At 38.9% G+C, this 18,463-nt stretch overlaps 1 protein-coding gene across 1 annotated transcript in view; it reads right to left on the bottom strand.

Moving 5' to 3' along the window:
* Positions 1 to 5,876: 5,876 nt before the first annotated feature.
* LOC148904930 (serologically defined colon cancer antigen 8-like) overlaps positions 5,877 to 18,463 on the bottom strand; it is a 35,598-nt gene continuing 23,011 nt past the window's right edge. Inside the window, exons 5-21 of the mRNA XM_089040839.1 lie at positions 15,565 to 15,672; positions 14,791 to 14,991; positions 14,258 to 14,311; positions 13,870 to 13,934; positions 12,403 to 12,456; positions 12,201 to 12,231; positions 11,848 to 11,948; positions 11,344 to 11,482; positions 10,599 to 10,751; positions 10,199 to 10,264; positions 9,998 to 10,066; positions 9,800 to 9,916; positions 9,354 to 9,482; positions 8,767 to 8,899; positions 8,127 to 8,244; positions 7,231 to 7,405; positions 5,877 to 6,249 (exon numbers count right to left, since the gene is read on the bottom strand). Coding sequence (XP_088896965.1) covers positions 6,082 to 6,249; positions 7,231 to 7,405; positions 8,127 to 8,244; positions 8,767 to 8,899; positions 9,354 to 9,482; positions 9,800 to 9,916; positions 9,998 to 10,066; positions 10,199 to 10,264; positions 10,599 to 10,751; positions 11,344 to 11,482; positions 11,848 to 11,948; positions 12,201 to 12,231; positions 12,403 to 12,456; positions 13,870 to 13,934; positions 14,258 to 14,311; positions 14,791 to 14,991; positions 15,565 to 15,576 — 1,785 coding nt within the window. The 5' untranslated portion in view covers positions 15,577 to 15,672 and the 3' untranslated portion in view covers positions 5,877 to 6,081. The remainder of the gene's footprint in view (positions 6,250 to 7,230; positions 7,406 to 8,126; positions 8,245 to 8,766; positions 8,900 to 9,353; positions 9,483 to 9,799; positions 9,917 to 9,997; positions 10,067 to 10,198; positions 10,265 to 10,598; positions 10,752 to 11,343; positions 11,483 to 11,847; positions 11,949 to 12,200; positions 12,232 to 12,402; positions 12,457 to 13,869; positions 13,935 to 14,257; positions 14,312 to 14,790; positions 14,992 to 15,564; positions 15,673 to 18,463) is intronic.

The following is an 18,463-nucleotide window of genomic DNA, read 5'->3' as shown; positions in this document are numbered from 1 at the left end:
TTCGCAATCATCACACTGCAGCGTCCCCAAGAATAACAAAAACAAGGCCCCCAGTGTTATATATTACAAAGAGCAATTACATACGACGTGAGACTTCAATATCTGCCTAATGGCGGGACCAATCCTATAAGTGTTTTTTTATAATCGAAACAAATTTTTTTTCATAAAAAATACCATTATAGTGCCATAACAAGTTTTATTTGCATCCAAATATTTGCTAGCGCCAACATCGCACAATTAAATACTTGAGTTTATGTAGGATTATTGAGGTATAAAAGGACGAATTTTTGTTCTATTCCTCCAACATTGCGTCTATCCAAACCATACATATACCCTCATATATTGAAATTAGGGTTTTGTTATAAATAGATAGTTTTAATCATTTGAGGTACTATCTACGACTCTTAAAAAAACTACAGTGTAAATGTGTGCTTAGACGCGAAGTCCAGAGTTTGCTTGTTTTGTTTTATTTCTAATTTTCTGCTTTTGTTTAACCGACCTCAAATGAGGCTAAGCCCGCATACACTGGGGTTTTTAAAGAGTCCGTGAATTAGGTTTACATCATTTACATCCACCAGCTAGTACTCTAATACTTTACTTTTAGTTTCTTTTTTTTTTTTCGAAGTTATCGACTGCAGTTTGGAATTGTTGCAATGACTTGATGTCACCAGCATGTTTGAGTATCAGTGTTTGGGATCCCACTCTCTTTCTATCTCCCCAGTCTTCCTTAGTACCACCTTTTGAACGAACAAAGTTATTATTGTCGTAAGCAAGCCCCACGAGCTTCTCGAACTTGCGCTGACATAAATTTGAATTAGTATTAATTATTAGTTATAATCATAGCTCCAATAACGAGCATACCACTAGACAACCCTTGAAAGTGGTAGGGAATATGGCTCTAATGTATGAGACTAAATTTACGGTGGGTAGACGTCAGTGTATACACTACAATAGGCCCTTTGCAGCTCAGTAAGCCCCCACGTGCTGATGAGATATCACTGAGAGCAAATGAATGACCGCTTGATGCCCATGGTTGAATTATACTGGTGAGCAAACCACCCGGTTCTATAACCCTGTTTCGAGAGATCGTACTAAGACTGCATTTCGTAACACACTTGGTGGAACATTCGTTTCATTCGATTCTTTACAAGTGCTAAAGAGTGGCTCTCCATTACAGACATACATACATACATACTTTCTTCGTCTCTATAAAGTCTTCAAATAAATACATGTGACCGTTTAGCTGCAAAGGGCCTATTGGCAAATCCACTGTGGGGGTTTCAAACTTTTCATTGAAGCTAGACCAAAATGGACGGTACGAAGATATCTAGTGATACAACTCTGGAATGTTCATAATTGTTGCTCTGACAGGAGCATGGAAGCTTTTAACACTTTTAATCTCGCTGTGTATCTTATGAATACATCAGAGGATGATGTTACTTTCCAAATACCTTTAAGATCTCACTTTCTCTATTCCGCAGGTCTTCGCAACTGAGCGTATCAGAAAAAACAGTAATGAGGTCAGTGAGCCCCTTGCGTCCCTGACTACATCCATAGAAACCGTTGTATCAAATGTTAGACCGCACGATCGTCTAGTCAGGTAAGAGTACGCTTGCTTCCCCTGAGTACCAGTTCAATCTTCTCTTATTTCCTTGTTTTGCGTTCTTCGTGTTTTAGCCTGTGTTTGGCACTTTGTTTTCATGGCTCAATATTCTAGAATGAAAGTGCTGCAGACCGACTGAACTGACTCTTTTCCTACTTGTCGCTACAAAGAAGAAGAAAACGGAAACTTAACTTATCGTTGTCCTCCTCGTCAGTGGCTTTCTGTGCCAACCCCCTCTATTCTTGGGGAAGGCAAGTACCGCCCCCCCACCCTTCCCTCAAGAGCCCTTCTACATCCTCATTCCCGTCATTATCGTCTTCAATTATTCCCATCAATCATCCTTCTACACGTCCACTAATATTCAAAATAACCTCTTATCTTTAGCCGTGTGAGCATGGCTAGTAGTGAAAGGAGACAGAATATTTGTTCGATCTGTTTTTCTTTAGAAGTACCCCAGAGGGGTCACTTTGGGCACACTCAAAGTTTTTTCCAATAAAGGTAGACTAGATGAAAGTATGGAAAAGTAACCTTGCATTCGGGAAACAATGGATCAATCATCATCAGTTAATCTGCCCTTGATCTCCCTTCTCCTCATAAGGAACGGCAAGGGAGGGGGGTCTTTTTTTTATTAATTCTACCCTAAATGGGAGGGAGTTAGGAACACTAGGCCTGGAGAGTCCATGTACAGCCATCCGCTCTATCATTTTGACTTTGTAATCCGACAACACTATGAATTGGGGCTGCTTTATCATTAATGAAGCTAGAGAGGAATAAATTCAATTTGATGCGGTCCGCAAAAACCACTTGAAATCAAAAGAACTGATCAGAACTAACTCCACCATCTTTTTATGCGTTACCGATAAAGGGACCAGCAAAAAATAATAATCATCAAGACCGTATAAACTAAACCAATTTACCTTAATTCTCGGCTAGGTTCTCTTTGTCACATGATAGACTTGATACACGGCTGATGTCACCAACACAGTAGATACAACTAGACAATACAAACTGCGCCCATCTTGAAGTGCACGATGACAATACAAAGCAGCGTTGTATCTGGGTGCAAGTTGGAGTAATTCTGCCTACGAAGGTCTCTATCACTCATCGTGACCAGACCGCTTACGGGTCAGGAGACTATACAAAAATGTCCCACAGAAGAGTCTTTCCAACTCTTGTCTAACCAATATTATCTATATCTGGCTCTCCCAATATTAATTCTAGTCCAGCCGTTAAGAGTATAATGTAGTAGTCGGATTATACCATAACCTTTTAGGTGTCACTTTAGTAAATCGATGTGGTTGGTTAGATTTTGTATTATTACCCGAGAAAAACGATGTTTGGATAGAGATATCGGTGACTTGTTACTGTCCAGGATCTAATAATTGGATTGGGACAAGCATAATCTCACCCTTGATTGGCTGAAAAGGAGATGTGGTCATGACGTAGCGTGACCATACTGCCATGCATGTAATGATCTAAACAGATATTGTGTTTCGATATGTCAATTATTGACAATAACCTATAGTCTTAAAGGGCAGGGTGTCATAATAAACGCAAGCCAAAGATGGCCGCGCTCTAACAAAACATGGCCTGGTGTGTTACCTAGTAGTAGTCGGTTCCACCTTCCATGTTCTAAGCCCTACTTTCAGAGCGATAACACGGTAAGATATGATCACTCACGATCAGCCCAACGTTTCTTTCTCTCACGATTCGTGTCAACAGCAGCACCAAAACTTCCGTGTCTGTTGGGAGAAGAACGATCCGATTCCTGATCGTCCTTGTGCGATTTCGGAAATACACATAATTATCCGATATCGTTAATATTTATAGAAATCATAGAGACGTAAATTTTTTTTAAAACACGATCTACTCGTGAATATGATACTGAGTTAGACGCGTTAATGCGATGAACTGATCCTCTGGTTGGTGGGGGAGGGGAGTCACATGATATTTAGGTAATATCGTTATTTCAGTGTTACAATACATGTTCGAAGACTCTGCTGCACCATTGCCTGCCATATAGAGATCCTATACACGTCCTTTCAGTTTTTTTTTCAAAAAAAAAAAAAAAAAAATCCAAATTAGTTCTATTTACCTAACTCTAAAGGAGCAGCCTTGGTTTGCAACCACCACACCCCTCCCTCTCCCCTCCTTTGTTTATGAATTTTTTCAGGAATTTTTCTCAGTTGTTCCTATAATTTGGAGCGGCCCATCCGCAAGGCCAACAGCCCCTGGTTGGCCCTCAATCCTTCTCGTCATAGGATCCCTAATGGCTTTCTTTCCGCACAGAAGCTTACTCAATGGAAATCAAATCTATAAAACAGCACAGAATGAAAAAATCAAAAGCAACGACATGATCGAATACTTTGAGACCCTCATTGCGGATAAGGCATCGATGGTAATACCGACTTTTCAAGGGCAATTTGGAATTTATTATGGGTGGTCGAGGGGGGGGGGTCGTAGTCGATTACAAACTAACCTCACTGCAGGTCACCTACTAACCTACCCTCCTCTCCTCTAACTTACATTGTTCATGCTCATTACAAATATCCTACTCAGAGAGACAGACAATAGCTCGGACCAATCACCGTTGGTCAGCCAAATAATGTTTTTTCCAGTCTAATAACACAGCAACGATAACTAAGGACAGTAGGAAAACCCATGTTTAGGGTTGAGATCACGAACACCCAAGAACCCCACTGGATAACGCCCCCACGATATAATATTCAATACCTACCGTACTCGACGATATTAGGAAGTACAATTTTAGGCTATTAGTCACCTTTTAAGACTAATCATAATTGTGGCTATTCTTAGCTCTTATCTGAATCTTACCCACGCTTGAAGAATATTTATATTAAAGTTCATAAGTACTCAAAAAGACATATTTATTAATTTTCTTTTGTTATGCAATAGTTTTCTTTTCTGTCAATAAACTAGCCGAAAGGCGACAGGAAAATAGCAGTCATCATGGCATATCTTCGAAATACTAAAAATGGATATCACACTATACAGAAGACAAAATGCTCTGCTGGAAGGTCTACAATCGTTACGGTTTTTGATAACAGCCATTTCTGCCTTCTGCACTACCGTCGGGTCGGTGCATGCCCTAATTAATATCACTCAAGTAGAATATGATTCGTAAGAACAGTATTTCTAAGCAGATGAGTGTTTGAAATATAATCAATTTGGAAAATGCAAAGAGAAATCATGAATACGCAATGCGCGTTTGATGAAATCTAAATTCGATCAAGCTAAAGAAAAGCCATCCACTTCAAATCAGAAGCATGGATCGGAAAATCTACGAGCGACCTTAAGGATGTTCCGTTATATTCTACCCGTGTACTGTTACTATTTTTCCAATCCCTTAATCCATCCCAACCTCGTCGTGCTTTGTCTATTACCCTTCCCCTTCCAGCCTATACTTTCACTCCCTTTTCCACTCTTCATATATATTTAAGTAAATCTTTTTTTCAGACGACTAGATGGAGGCCGAGTTTTCGTAGAACTAGAGAAGTAAAGCGCAACATGTTTGCAAAATCGCTTTGATGGATTCCGATGTGACTTGCCGCGCAGGGCTAGAGGACCATCTTGGAACCACCACGCGCAGATACGGCGGAGTGTAAATGTTTCTTGGGACCGCACACCACAACGTACAGTGTATGATCGCATGATGTATGTTATTTCAAACGTTTGTTCTTCAGTCGCAGAAGTGATTATCCACACAAGGTATGGTTTTAGGGTATGAGTGAGTTCGCAGTTCAAAGTGCTAGTAGTATATAATCTGTAAAACACTTTAAGAATATGTGACAACGACTACGGTCTACAAGAAATATCGCGCGTCGTTGTATTTTCAAGATATACAAATTTATATTTTCATTGGAATTACGGCGTGTTTACATTTGCTGCATGCTTCAGAACTAGTGCGTAAAATGGTTCTGTGCTCAGAAACAGGATAACCACGCTACCAGTCTCACAGTGCGGCGCAGAATAAGATTCGACTTTGCTTCGTGCCTAGATTCTGGCATGGTATAGATAGGTGTGGTCACATTTTTTGTCTTTTATTTGAAACTAAGATCTCTGGTAAAAAGACTAAAATACGACATATCTTGGCCGGATCCATTTCAAATGCATGCCTTTTTTTAAAAAAAACATGCTTAATTCAGGATCAATTAAAAATATGTTCAACTATATTATCAATTACTCATTGGGTGTATTGAGTAATATAAATGAATCTCATAGAATTTTTACCTAGTTTAAATACCTTAAAACATGCCGGTAAAAAGCATGTGTTAAAACATTAAAAACAACTAATAAAATGTATTAGAAATATATAAAAATATTTGAGGGTCGTGATAGATCGCTATTGAACTATTTTCCTTGTAAGTTCATCATGAGAAAATCATATAAAAGATTTTTCGACTCCTGTTTAAAAATCAGACTCATAAAAACAACATTCAAATACCAACCAATCAGAGCTACGAATCTATGTTATCCGCCACACTTGCGTTACTTTCTGTGTCAGTAGGTGTCACGTCATCTAGTTTTCGTGACGCGAGTAATTGTTGTCTCCAGTAATCAACCTCTCTGGTCATATTCTGTCTGTCTTTCATTAGTGTATTCTGTTTTACAAGCAATTCGTAGATCTACCAAAACGTAAACAATAGCATTGTAAACTTAATGCAAGAATAAGAGAAGAGAAGAGAGGCCGAAGCAGGAAACACTGATCACTTTTGCGTGAGGAGTAACCCCCTTCCACCCAGATTAAGGATCCAAGGACCGTAATAATTTAAGATTAGGTTGAAATTCATTGTAACTGGAAATCAGGGGGGTCAGGTAAAAGACAGAGGAAAATCTTGGAGGATTAATATTAAAAAGAAGCACCGATAAAGCTGGAAGTATAATCGGATATATTTTTCAGAGAGTAAAGTCAGGGGTAAGCAGAAAAATGTATGCTGTCGATTATTGAAAGTAAAAATTCAAAACAATAATATTGTCACCAAGATTCTTTAGGAATGGATACAGGGAATTCGGAAAAGGAAAGTAGATTTAAGGGGAAAATAACAAATATAGCCACGCCCTAGACAAACCAACTTGGGGTAAGCAAAGGCAAATTTATTTAGAATATAATCCCCGACAAGGGGAAAAATAATCCCCGACAAGGGGGGAAATAATCCCTGACAAGGGGGAGAAATAATCCCCGACAAGGGGAAAAATAATCCCCGACAAGCGGGGAAATAATCCCCGACAAGGGGAAAAATAATCCCCGACAAGGGGGGAAATAATCCCTGACAAGGGGGAGAAATAATCCCCGACAAGGGGAAAAATAATCCCCGACAAGCGGGGAAATAATCCCCGACAAGGGGAAAAATAATCCCCGACAAGGGGGGAATAATCCCCGACAAGGGGAAAAATAATCCCCGACAGGGGGAAAAAATAATCCCCGACAAGGGGGAAAAATAATCCCCGACAAGGGGGAAAAATAATCCCCGACAAGGGGGAAAATAATCCCCGACAAAGGAGAAAAATAATCCCCGACAAAGGGGGAAAATAATCCCCGACAAGGGAGGAAAATAATTTCCGACGAGGGGGACTTCAGTCCTTCCCTGTAGGTCCCACCATCTTACCTGCTGTGTGTACTTCTTGATATAGTTCTCAAGCGTTGATATTTTACTGGTCATCTTATTCAATTGTTTATCTTTGTGTTGGACTCTATTCTCGAGTTCTTTAGATTTGCTCGTCAGGTTCGCTATTTCAGCCTTCTTTCTTTCATTTTCTTTCATAATTTCTTTCATCTCAGCCCTATAACGAAACAACATCTATGAGAACTAAACAGAGGAATTTTTTCCAGAAATTCTCATACCTCATTTTGTGGAATTAAGTTTAGCCTACAACAAAATACACCGGAAGGCATTTGATCCATAAAACAAAAAATACTAACGTGCAATAGTCAACTTGACACAAAAGAAAATAATGATATTGGAATCTACTAAAGTGTATTAGTCTAATATCTATTTCACGGGTTAACGACTTCCCTCCAGCAAGACTAATAGACGTGTGCGCACCTGCCTTCAATGTTTTAACGCCAAACTTGGATGATGCACAAGGGGAGCCGAAACACTTTTTGGCTACATATTTAGATAAACCGCATATGGTGTTGCTTCACTAACTGAGCCTGTCAATCTGCAAGGACCTCCCTCTTCGCGTGAAAAATCATTATTTAGCGCAAACGCTAATCTATGAACTGAAATAAAATAAAATTGCCACTGCTTAATGGTTTTTATTTGGTGGCAATTAATTTCTTACTGTCACTATCACCCCAAAAAGAAGCTCGCTTATATCAATAAGCAGGCGACATCAAAGACAACGGCTAAGATACAACAAAGTAGAGTGAAGGCATTTAACCCGTGAAATAAAAATACTAGTCAACGTGTAATAGTCAAATAGACACACACACACACACAAATACAATGGAATTAGGGTCTACTGATTAATAAAGGGTATATTAGCATAGAATACTGACCTTGACTTGACTGAAATGTCTTGCAGCTGCTGGGTAAGTTTTTTACATTCTTCTTTCAAGTCATCTGATATTTGGAGCTGAGATTCCAACATGTGTTCGAGCTCAACACGTACTTGTGCTGGTCAGTGAGGATACATTTGTTACGGATGCACTCAAACAATAAAAGTGGCTCGAATATTAAGTAACATCGTTTACCGACTTTTGCAAGTAATAGTTGAATAATTTCAATTGAAAACAAAATTGATGGATTTGGAAATTGAAAAGTTTGCATTTCTAGGGAACATTTTCCCCTTTTTCTCTCTTCATCCTGTTATGTGTATACTTGGTTTACATGACATGGTTTATCGATGAACAATACATATAGCAATTTACCCTCTCTCCCTACCCAAAATACATAACTATAATTCGTTTGTCCTCCCCTCTACTGGTCCATAGACTACTAACGTACTCTCCTTCTTCGCCCCCTCTGTCTCTCTTACCCCTAGGTCTGTTCCAACTGCCACCCGGAACCCCTCCTTAGTCCAATCAATGCGTACGTTCTTCTATATCCTCACCCAGGAGTTTCTCCCTCTTGTGTCTATCCCTCTTATCTATCACCTCTGCTTTAATAGAGCTTGTATTTCTTCCCTAGTTGACTCACCGTGTCTCTTCTCTGCTTCTTGCAGCAGGGCAGACATGTGTTGTTCTCTCTTGTGTGCTTGTTGTCGGATGCTCGTGACATCGTTAGTCCTTGCTTCTTCTGTTTTTATCCGCGCTGCAGTGACCATTTTAACCTGGAAGAAAATAAAATAAAAGAAGTTGAATGTGGAGAAACCTTAGGGTTCATTTTCTCTCCAGTTTTACCTTCAAAGAAAATACACGGCTTTAGCTTCTCTTTAAAAAACTAGCCTACGTGCAGTCCAACCCTTGACTCAGGATCACAGGTGAGCAATGGTAAGGGCTTGCCCTTGATTCGAAGGTTTTTCTCCCGATTTTCCGGTTTTCCTCCCATGCACCGCAAGCTAAAACCAAACGCGCTAAATTCCGATTCAATCAGAGAGTTAGCATTGTACTGACTTTGATCAGCCCAGACGCTGTCTCAGGGTATGATAAAACTTGACGTCTTAACCATTGTTTGAGTCGACGTAGGCTATATGAGATTTGTTAAAGTCTTGTTAGTTCTTCAACTTCCCCCTCTTTCCCGCGTTTCAATTTTTCAAGTTACCGAATTCAATAAAATAAGCTTACATCTCTTTCAGCATTGTCTAGTTTTTCTGTCAGTCTACGACATTCTTCCTTGTTATCCATCCAACCTCTTTCAGCTTCCTCCAGGCGACGACGCAATTCTCCCATCTCTGTTGTAAAGCGTGTTTTCTCCTGTCGATAAAATATTAAAAAATTATCTAAAAGCGACAATATGCAGGGGGAGGGCAATGACCATATGTGGGTTGGGGAAGGGGTAGGGCGACAGTATGCAGGGGGGCTGTAATGACAGTATGAGGGTTGGGGGGAGGAGTAGGGTGAGAAGGGTGGGTGAAGGTGGTGGTGGATGGGCAAGTTCAAGAGTCACTCAAAACAAATATTGCGAGAGGAAAAACATGTACACTGTTATCGCAAATCTCCACCGCAGGTACAGCAGTAGTGCACCTCAACGGTGTGAAAGCATGCGAAATGAAGGCAGGGCCGACCATTACCTGTTCACGTTGTCTGTTAGACGTCTGCAATGCAGATTTGAGTGATGAGATTTCTTGTGTTGCTAACGAAAGCTTCACCTGAGTTTCTGTGAGCTCGTTTATCTTATCCTGACCAACCTAAACAAATCATATTGTCATAGTTACTTGATGGCAAACCTAGACAGCCTAATGTAGCTTTTACGTACAGATGGGAATTACCTTGGATACATCAGCAGCATTGGCCAGGATCTGAGCCTTAGCTTGTTCTAACTCTGATAATAGTGCAACCTTTTGGGGAAAAAATAAAAACAAAAACAAAAACAAAAAAACAAATAAGTAAATATTTAGAAATTAGTTTAAATTTATTTTATTAGAGACGAATGCACAGAACTAATATCATCCAAGTTACAAGTAGCTTACTTTTTCTCTAGTGGCTCTTTCTAGTTGGTTTTCCATTGCTGCACGTTCCTCATTTGCCTGTTTAACCTATTCAAATAACATAAAGTATGATAATGAATAAAGAATACACATTAATATACCAGATTTCAGCCTTTTGACTTCAACTCTATTTTAATACAGATTTCGAAACAGTCTCGAGAACTTGAACATAACTAACAATTCTCACACATTGGGTTCCTCAAATTTGCTCTAGTGACTACCAAAAATGAGTTGAAGTCAAGGTTGACTTAATGTGTTCATCCATTGACTATGTTAATTTTATCTAGTCCATCCTCAACTTGGATCTATTATATAGTGGTCACTCAAGCAAATTCTGGTAGGGTCTCATTGATTCCCTAATAGTAATCCAATATTATCCTACCTTGCTATTGAGTGCATCCATCTGTTTCAGGTAATCAGACTTAGTTGTCTCTTGATCCTTCGCAGCATGTTCCTTTGCACTGGTTACATACTTGTCGTATCGATCCTTTTGCTGTTGTAGTTCTTGCCTGAGCTGTTGGACTTGAATGATTGCCTACAGAAGAAAACACAGAGTCAATACACCCTTTTGACTTGGACCTATTGTTTAACTATTTCCAATTAGTCATTCTATTAAGAATAAGATTCTTTGTTTGAGTTGTATCCATATTCATGTGTTTTTTCATTCATAAGCGTTAAACAAAGAAATAATACTCTAAGAAATAACACATGGTTTGAAGATGAAAATAAATAAATAAATCACTTTATTTAAGTGTCTAGTCATTCTAGCGCTTTCGCACTAATTAGGGAAACTTTACGCTTACATGCACTACCACTGCATTTAATATTCTATGCACACAACGCTCAACTCACATAATGATTTTTACGGTGGGAAGAAACTGGAGAACCTGGAGAAAACCCTCGTAGCATAGGAGGGAACAACACATCAAACAAACTCAATTCACATGTGATGACGACAGGGCTTGAAACAGCGACTCGATCCGTTGGACTCACAGCTGTGAGACGACGCAATAGTCGCGAACACCACCCATGTTGCCCTAAAAAAAAAACGTCCAACCTACGGGTCTATACCGTTAGTTCAGGGGGATGCATGCCCCTTACATTTCTCTGGTAAGTTGCATACTTACTTCGGCTTTCTGTAACTGAGCTTGTTCAGCCATCTCACAACTCTTTTTCACTTGTGTGTAGGCATCGAGTTCTCTCTGTCGAGCCTTTGCCATGGCAGAGTTCTGGCTTGTGAGGGTTTCCATCAAATCGTCCCTCTCCCTTAAAATTACAAGTAGGAATAATCAATATGTGACTTTATTTGTGCAAGATTAGCCCTAAAATATGACAATATGTAATAGGTTGGTGAGCAGATTAGTTGATCAGTTAATTGCTCATTCCATCCATTCGTTGGTTGGTTGGTCAGTCCGTGGGTGGGTCAGACAATCGGTTTGTCAGTCAGTTGGTTGGTCCATCAGTCAGTCAATCAGTTGGTTGGATGGTCAGTCAGTCAGCCAATCCATCAGTTAGTCAATCAATCTGTCAGTCAGTTGGTTGACTGGTCAGTCGGTCAGTAGGTCAGTCAGTCGATCAGTCAGATGGTTCAGTCAATTTGTAAGTGAGTACAAATATATATTATATACTACCTCTTCAGCTTTTCTAGGGTCTTGTTCAATGCATCTCCATGGGTGGATGATAGCACAGCTTCTTGATGACCACACTTAACACACAAGACTGGTTGACCAGGCTAGATATCATACAAACAAACAATGATTACAATTCATGAAAATCATTCACATTCTTAAATTTCTTGCTTTTGGGGGTTCTTTTGATTCCTGAACCTGAAATCACCTGTGAGCAGAGTTTGATGGGACTAATGAGGGTTTCTTTGCTATGACTAGTTTTCCTCCCTTCTCTGTAAGTTAACCCTGCTCTGAATTAGAAAAGCCAAGAAGTTGAGGATTCAACAAGGTTGATATAGAGATCAATGTAAACTTACATGTTCAGCAATGTGATGGGCTTCTCTGGCTCTGCAATTTAGGATAATGTAATGTTAGTGTAATGTTACTAACAATACAGCTACAGTATGAAACCATTTTCTACATTATATATGGGGTACTGCCAAGTACTGCCTCAGAAACAGCCAATTATACAAGTCAGGTACCGAACACTTTGTACAGTAAATATAACAGTGATCTAACCTTAATTTGTCCTCCAGCCTTGCAATATGTCTCACATACTCTTCTATGTCATCCCTAGAAGAACAGATATGATCTTGTGGCATATGAACAGATATGCAATAGCATATTCATATTGATTTAGATTTATTTATTTTGTAGTATAGATATACATGTAAACAAAGCTTCTACAGTAGTAGAAATGATAACAGGTCAGGGTACTGAAGGAGTTGGAAGCTGAACATACTACAGTAACATACTGTATGGTGTTTATGGTCACTGGTGTTTATGGTCACTGGTGTTTATGGTCACTGGTGTTTATGGTCACTGGTGTTTATGGTCACTGGTGTTTATGGTCACTGGTGTTTATGGTCACTGGTGTTTATGGTCACTGGTGTTTATGGTCACTGATAACAGGTCAGGGTCTGAAGGAGTTGGAAGCTGAACATACTACAGTAACATACTGTATGGTGTTTATGGTCACTGGTGTTTATGGTCACTGGTGTTTATGGTCACTGGTGTTTATGGTCACTGGTGTTTATGGTCACTGGTGTTTATGGTCACTGGTGTTTATGGTCACTGGTGTTTATGGTCACTGATAACAGGTCAGGGTCTGAAGGAGTTGGAAGCTGAACATACTACAGTAACATACTGTATGGTGTTTATGGTCACTGGTGTTTATGGTCACTGGTGTTTATGGTCACTGGTGTTTATGGTCACTGATAACAGGTCAGGGTCTGAAGGAGTTGGAAGCTGAACATACTACAGTAACATACTGTATGGCGTTTATGGTCACTGGTGTTTATGGTCACTGATAACAGGTCAGGGTCTGAAGGAGTTGGAAGCTGAACATACTACAGTAACATACTGTATGGCGTTTATGGTCACTGGTGTTTATGGTCACTGATAACAGGTCAGGGTCTGAAGGAGTTGGAAGCTGAACATACTACAGTAACATACTGTATGGCGTTTATGGTCACTGGTATTTATGGTCACTGATAACAGGTCAGGGTCTGAAGGAGTTGGAAGCTGAACATACTACAGTAACATACTGTATGGTGTTTATGGTCACTGGTGTTTATGGTCACTGATAACAGGTCAGGGTCTGAAGGAGTTGGGAGCTGAATATAACATATGGTGTTTAGCGTCACTGGGAATTGGAAATGGATGTAATGGAAACTTTTCTAGCATGGAAATGAGATTTATTTTATTCTGGATAAAAGTCATCAAATTCTGACAAAGTTTTTACATACATATCATAATTTTAGTTATAACAAAAATAAGCTGAAACACTGACTATTTTAAATTCCAGCATGATAACTTTTTATTTTGTGGGGGAGTGGGGCGGGGGGCCTGTTATCTGTGAGTGCTAGAACTTGTGCACTTGTGCATTGTGTGTGCTGTCACATTAGCATCGTTTCAGTAAGAAGTTCAAGAAGCCTTGTTTAATAAATGGACACAAGTTATGTAACAGGGAATGGTAATGGTTACCTTGCAGCATACAGTAGTGACTCTAGCTGCTTTGTTTTGCCCTCATGAAGATGTCTTATTTTATCCTTATCATGAAAAGGAAAACCAGTCAGTACCTTCCAAACATTTTTATGAAACAACAACTTTTACAGTAAGTCTTAATCAGATTAACCTACAGAATAATGCAATTCTGATGCATGGCACCATTGAGTTTATCAACGAGACTATGAATAACAAATATTTATTGTTGTATGACTATTTGGATTAACCGAAACACTTGTGAAAGTATTTTTAGTTTGAATATTTTTATTGCACTTCTCATTTCAAGAGTTTCAAGATACAGTATTTTCACCTTGTCTAGATATCATAAATAATTAGTGCTGAAAAATAAAAGCATTTGAAAACTCACCACTTCATCTTCCATTTTCATCACAAACTTTCTTTCTTTTGGAGAGAGAAAGAGCTAAAAAATCACACACATCACACACAAAATTAATAATTTTCATTAGAACTTGATAGTCTGTTGCTTGTGAGGCTAACAAGCAGTCATAAAATAAATTCAAGCAGCAGGCTTTAACTTATAAACAGTAACTGGTTTTCCATGTTATGTGCTGGAAAACATGTGAGATGGCAGAACTTTATATAGAAACAATTGTATTGTTTCTGCCATCCAACATGGCTGTTGTCCGGTGTCATTTTATCATGCAAAACGTTTGTTTAAAATTTTTTTAGTTTTTATTAAGGAGGTAAATTATGCACCCTTCACTCCCTCTCTCCAGAAGTGCTATACTTTTAGGGTACTAAAGCTTTAAAGGCTATGTGGATTGGAGATATATTGAAATGTGTGTATCAAATTCACCAATGACTGAGCTATGGACCCTATGCCTTGTCAAGCACTGGTTAACTTAACGACACGTGACCCTAAAAATATACTTAGTGTACCTGATCATCCATAGATTTAGCTGTACTTCTACTTCCATCCATTTCTACAGGAAACCATTCAGTTGTTTCATCATTTTTTGAGTTTGTTCCTTGTCCAATATTTAGCAATCCTTCCCTATTTCTATCTTCTTCCTCTCCATTATCATCTGCAATATAGTCGTGTGGGTCGTTGTATGTGGTGCGTCTTGTTCCTTCAAGGTCCTAAGACCAATACTTGAATTTTAGAGTCATATTTAACGATTATTCACCAAAGGCAAAGTGAATAACGGTGGATATTGTGAGTCTTTGAGCTGCAATGAGTTTCATACTGCAGTTTGTATTAAAAGCCTATTAAAAGCAGTTACAGTAAAAACCCGCGTATAAGAACCTAGGTTTTTTCAAGTTATCCTAAACAGGTTCTTATATAAATGGTATTTAGTGTTAAATTAGGCTAACTAGGTTCTTAATTTTTGTTCAAGAACTAATATAGAGTTTCATTTTAAGTTGGATTTTTTAATTCAATGGGGACATGTTCTTTACAGTAACCGTGTAGTGTTATAGTGTTTATAGCATTATTGTGTACAGACTGTGTTATAAATATATTTTTGAAAAGATTGATTCTATTGTTTTTTCTTTTTAAAAAATAAGAACCTGTTTTAGGATTTTAGCCTAAAATGGTTCTTACAGTATGTGAAGGGTGCTTAAAAGTGAAATTTTAGCCTAACAGTTTTTTTAAATTTTAGGTTCTTATGCGCGGGTTTTTACTGTACTGTATTTTGTTTAGCAGGAACTAACCTTTTGGTTCATGAGTTGTTCAATTGTTTTGCTCTTCAGCTGTTCAAGTAGTGACTGGTTTTCTTTGCAGATGAGATTGGTTTTCTGTTTTAGGGATCCCAGAGAATCCTGTAAGATAATTAAAAATAGAAAAAGAAGTATGAAAACTGGAAGAAAAAAAGCTTCAATGACACTGATCAATAAAAATGAACAGTTACACAAAATATCACATCCACATGTCATAAGGGCTACCCTGTTAGCAGAGGAAAAGAACTGAACTTTTCCTCTTGCTTTCTAGCTGGGTAGAAAAGAACTGAACTTTTCCTCTCACTTTCTAGCTGGGTAGAAAAGAACTGAATTTTTCCTCTCACTTTCTAGCTGGGTAGAAAAGAACTGAAATTTTCCTCTTGCTTTCTAGCTGGGTAGAAAAGAACTGAACTTTTCCTCTCACTTTCTAGCTGAGTAGAAAAGAACTGAACTTTTCCACTTGCTTTCTAGCTGGGTAAAAAAGAACTGAACTCTTCCTCTTGCTTTCTAGCTGGGTAGAAAAGAACTGAACTTTTCCTCTTGCTTTCTAGCGGTGTAAAAAAGAACTGAACTTTTCCTCTTGCTTTCTAGCTGGGTAGAAAAGAACTGAACTTTTCCTCTCACTTTCTAGCTGAGTAGAAAAGACCTGAACTTTTCCTCTTGCTTTCTAGCTGGGTAAAAAAGAACTGAACTTTTCCTCTTGCTTTCTAGCTGGGTAGAAAACAACTGAACTTTTCCTCTTGCTTTCTAGCGGTGTAGAAAAGAACTGAACTTTTCCTCTTGCTTTCTAGCCGGTTAGAAAAGAACTGCACTTTTCCTCTCACTTTATAGCTGGGTAGAAAAGAACTGAACTTTTCCTCTCACTTTCTAGCTGCATAGAAAAGAACTGAACTTTTCCTCTCACTTTCTAGCTGGGTAGAAAAGAACTGAACTTTTCCTCTTGCTTTCTAGCTGGGTAGAAAAGAACTGAACTTTTCCTCTTGCTTTCTAGCTGGGTAGAAAAGAACTGAACTTTTCCTCTTGCTTTCTAGCTGGGTAGAAAAGAACTGAACTTTTCCTCTTGCTTTCTAGCTGGGTAGAAAAGAACTGAACTTTTCCTCTTGCTTTCTCGCTGGGTAGAAAAGAACTGAACTTTTCCTCTTGCTTTCTATCTGGGTAGAAAAGAACTGAACTTTTCCTCTCACTTTCTAGCTGGGTAAAAAAACACTGAACTTTTCCTCTCACTTTCTAGCGGGGTAGAAAAGAACTGACCTTTTCCTCTTGCTTTCTGGCTGGGTAGAAAAGAACTGAACTTTTCCTCTTGCTTTCTAGCTGGGTATAAAAGAACTGAACTTTTCCTCTTGCTTTCTAGCTGTGTAGAAAAGAACTGAACTTTTTCTCTCACTTTCTAGCTGGGTAGAAAAGAACTGAACTTTTCCTCTTGCTTTCTAGCTGGGTAGAAAAGAACTGAACTTTTCCTCTTGCTTCCTGGCGGGGTGAAAAAAAACTGAACTTTTCCTCTTCCTTTCTAGCTGGGTAGAAAAGAACTGAACTTTTCCTCTCACTTTCTAGCTGGGTAGAAAAGAACTGAACTTTTCCTCTTGCTTTCTAGCTGGGTAGAAAAGAACTGAACTTTTCCTCTCACTTTCTAGCTGGGTAGAAAAGAACTGAATTTTTCCTCTCACTTTCTAGCTGGGTAGAAAAGAACTGAAATTTTCCTCTCACTTTCTAGCTGGGTAGAAAAGAACTGAACTTTTCCTCTCACTTTCTAGCTGAGTAGAAAAGAACTGAACTTTTCCTCTTGCTTTCTAGCTGGGTAAAAAAGAACTGAACTTTTCCTCTTGCTTTCTAGCTGGGTAGAAAAGAACTGAACTTTTCCTCTTGCTTTCTAGCTGGGTAGAAAAGAACTGAACTTTTCCTCTCACTTTCTAGCTGAGTAGAAAAGAACTGAACTTTTCCTCTTGCCTTCTAGCTGGGTAAAAAAGAACTGAACTTTTCCTCTTTCTTTCTAGCTGGGTAGAAAAGAACTGAACTTTTCCTCTTGCTTTCTAGCTGGGTAGAAAAGAACTGAACTTTTCCTCTCACTTTCTAGCTGGGTAAAAAAGAACTGAACTTTTCCTCTCACTTTCTAGCTGAGTAGAAAAGAACTGAACTTTTCCTCTTGCCTTCTAGCTGGGTAAAAAAGAACTGAACTTTTCCTCTTGCTTTCTAGCTGGGTAGAAAAGAACTGAACTTTTCCTCTTGCTTTCTAGCGGGGTAGAAAAGAACTGAACTTTTCCTCTCACTTTCTAGCTGGGTAAAAAACAACTGAACTTTTCTTCTCACTTTCTAGCGGGGTAGAAAAGAACTGAACTTTTCCTCTTGCTTTCTGGCTGGGTAGAAAAGAACTGAACTTTTCCTCTTGCTTTCTAGCTGGGTATAAAAGAACTGAACTTTTCCTCTCACTTTCTAGCTGGGTAGAAAAGAACTGAACTTTTCCTCTTTCTTTCTAGGTGGGTAGAAAAGAACTGAACTTTTCCTCTCACTTTCTAGCTGGGTAGAAAAGAACTGAACTTTTCCTCTTGCTTTCTAGCTGGGTAGAAAAGAACTGAACTTTTCCTCTCACTTTCTAGCTGGGTAGAAAAGAACTGAATTTTTCCTCTCACTTTCTAGCTGGGTAGTAAAGAACTGAAATTTTCCTCTTGCTTTCTAGCTGGGTAGAAAAGAACTGAACTTTTCCTCTCACTTTCTAGCTGAGTAGAAAAGAACTGAACTTTTCCTCTTGCTTTCTAGCTGGGTAAAAAAGAACTGAACTTTTCCTCTTGCTTTCTAGCTGGGTAGAAAAGAACTGAACTTTTCCTCTTGCTTTCTAGCGGTGTAGAAAAGAACTGAACTTTTCCTCTTGCTTTCTAGCTGGGTAGAAAAGAACTGAACT

This window comes from Actinia tenebrosa, unplaced genomic scaffold (assembly GCF_029948245.1).
Source record: "Actinia tenebrosa isolate PJP-AT-01 unplaced genomic scaffold, QUT_ActTen_1.0 PGA_scaffold8__29_contigs__length_14323225, whole genome shotgun sequence".
In the NCBI taxonomy this organism is placed as follows: Eukaryota; Metazoa; Cnidaria; class Anthozoa; order Actiniaria; family Actiniidae; genus Actinia; species Actinia tenebrosa.
Note: the sequence above shows the minus strand (reverse complement) of the source record. Positions and strands in the feature narration are given on the sequence as shown.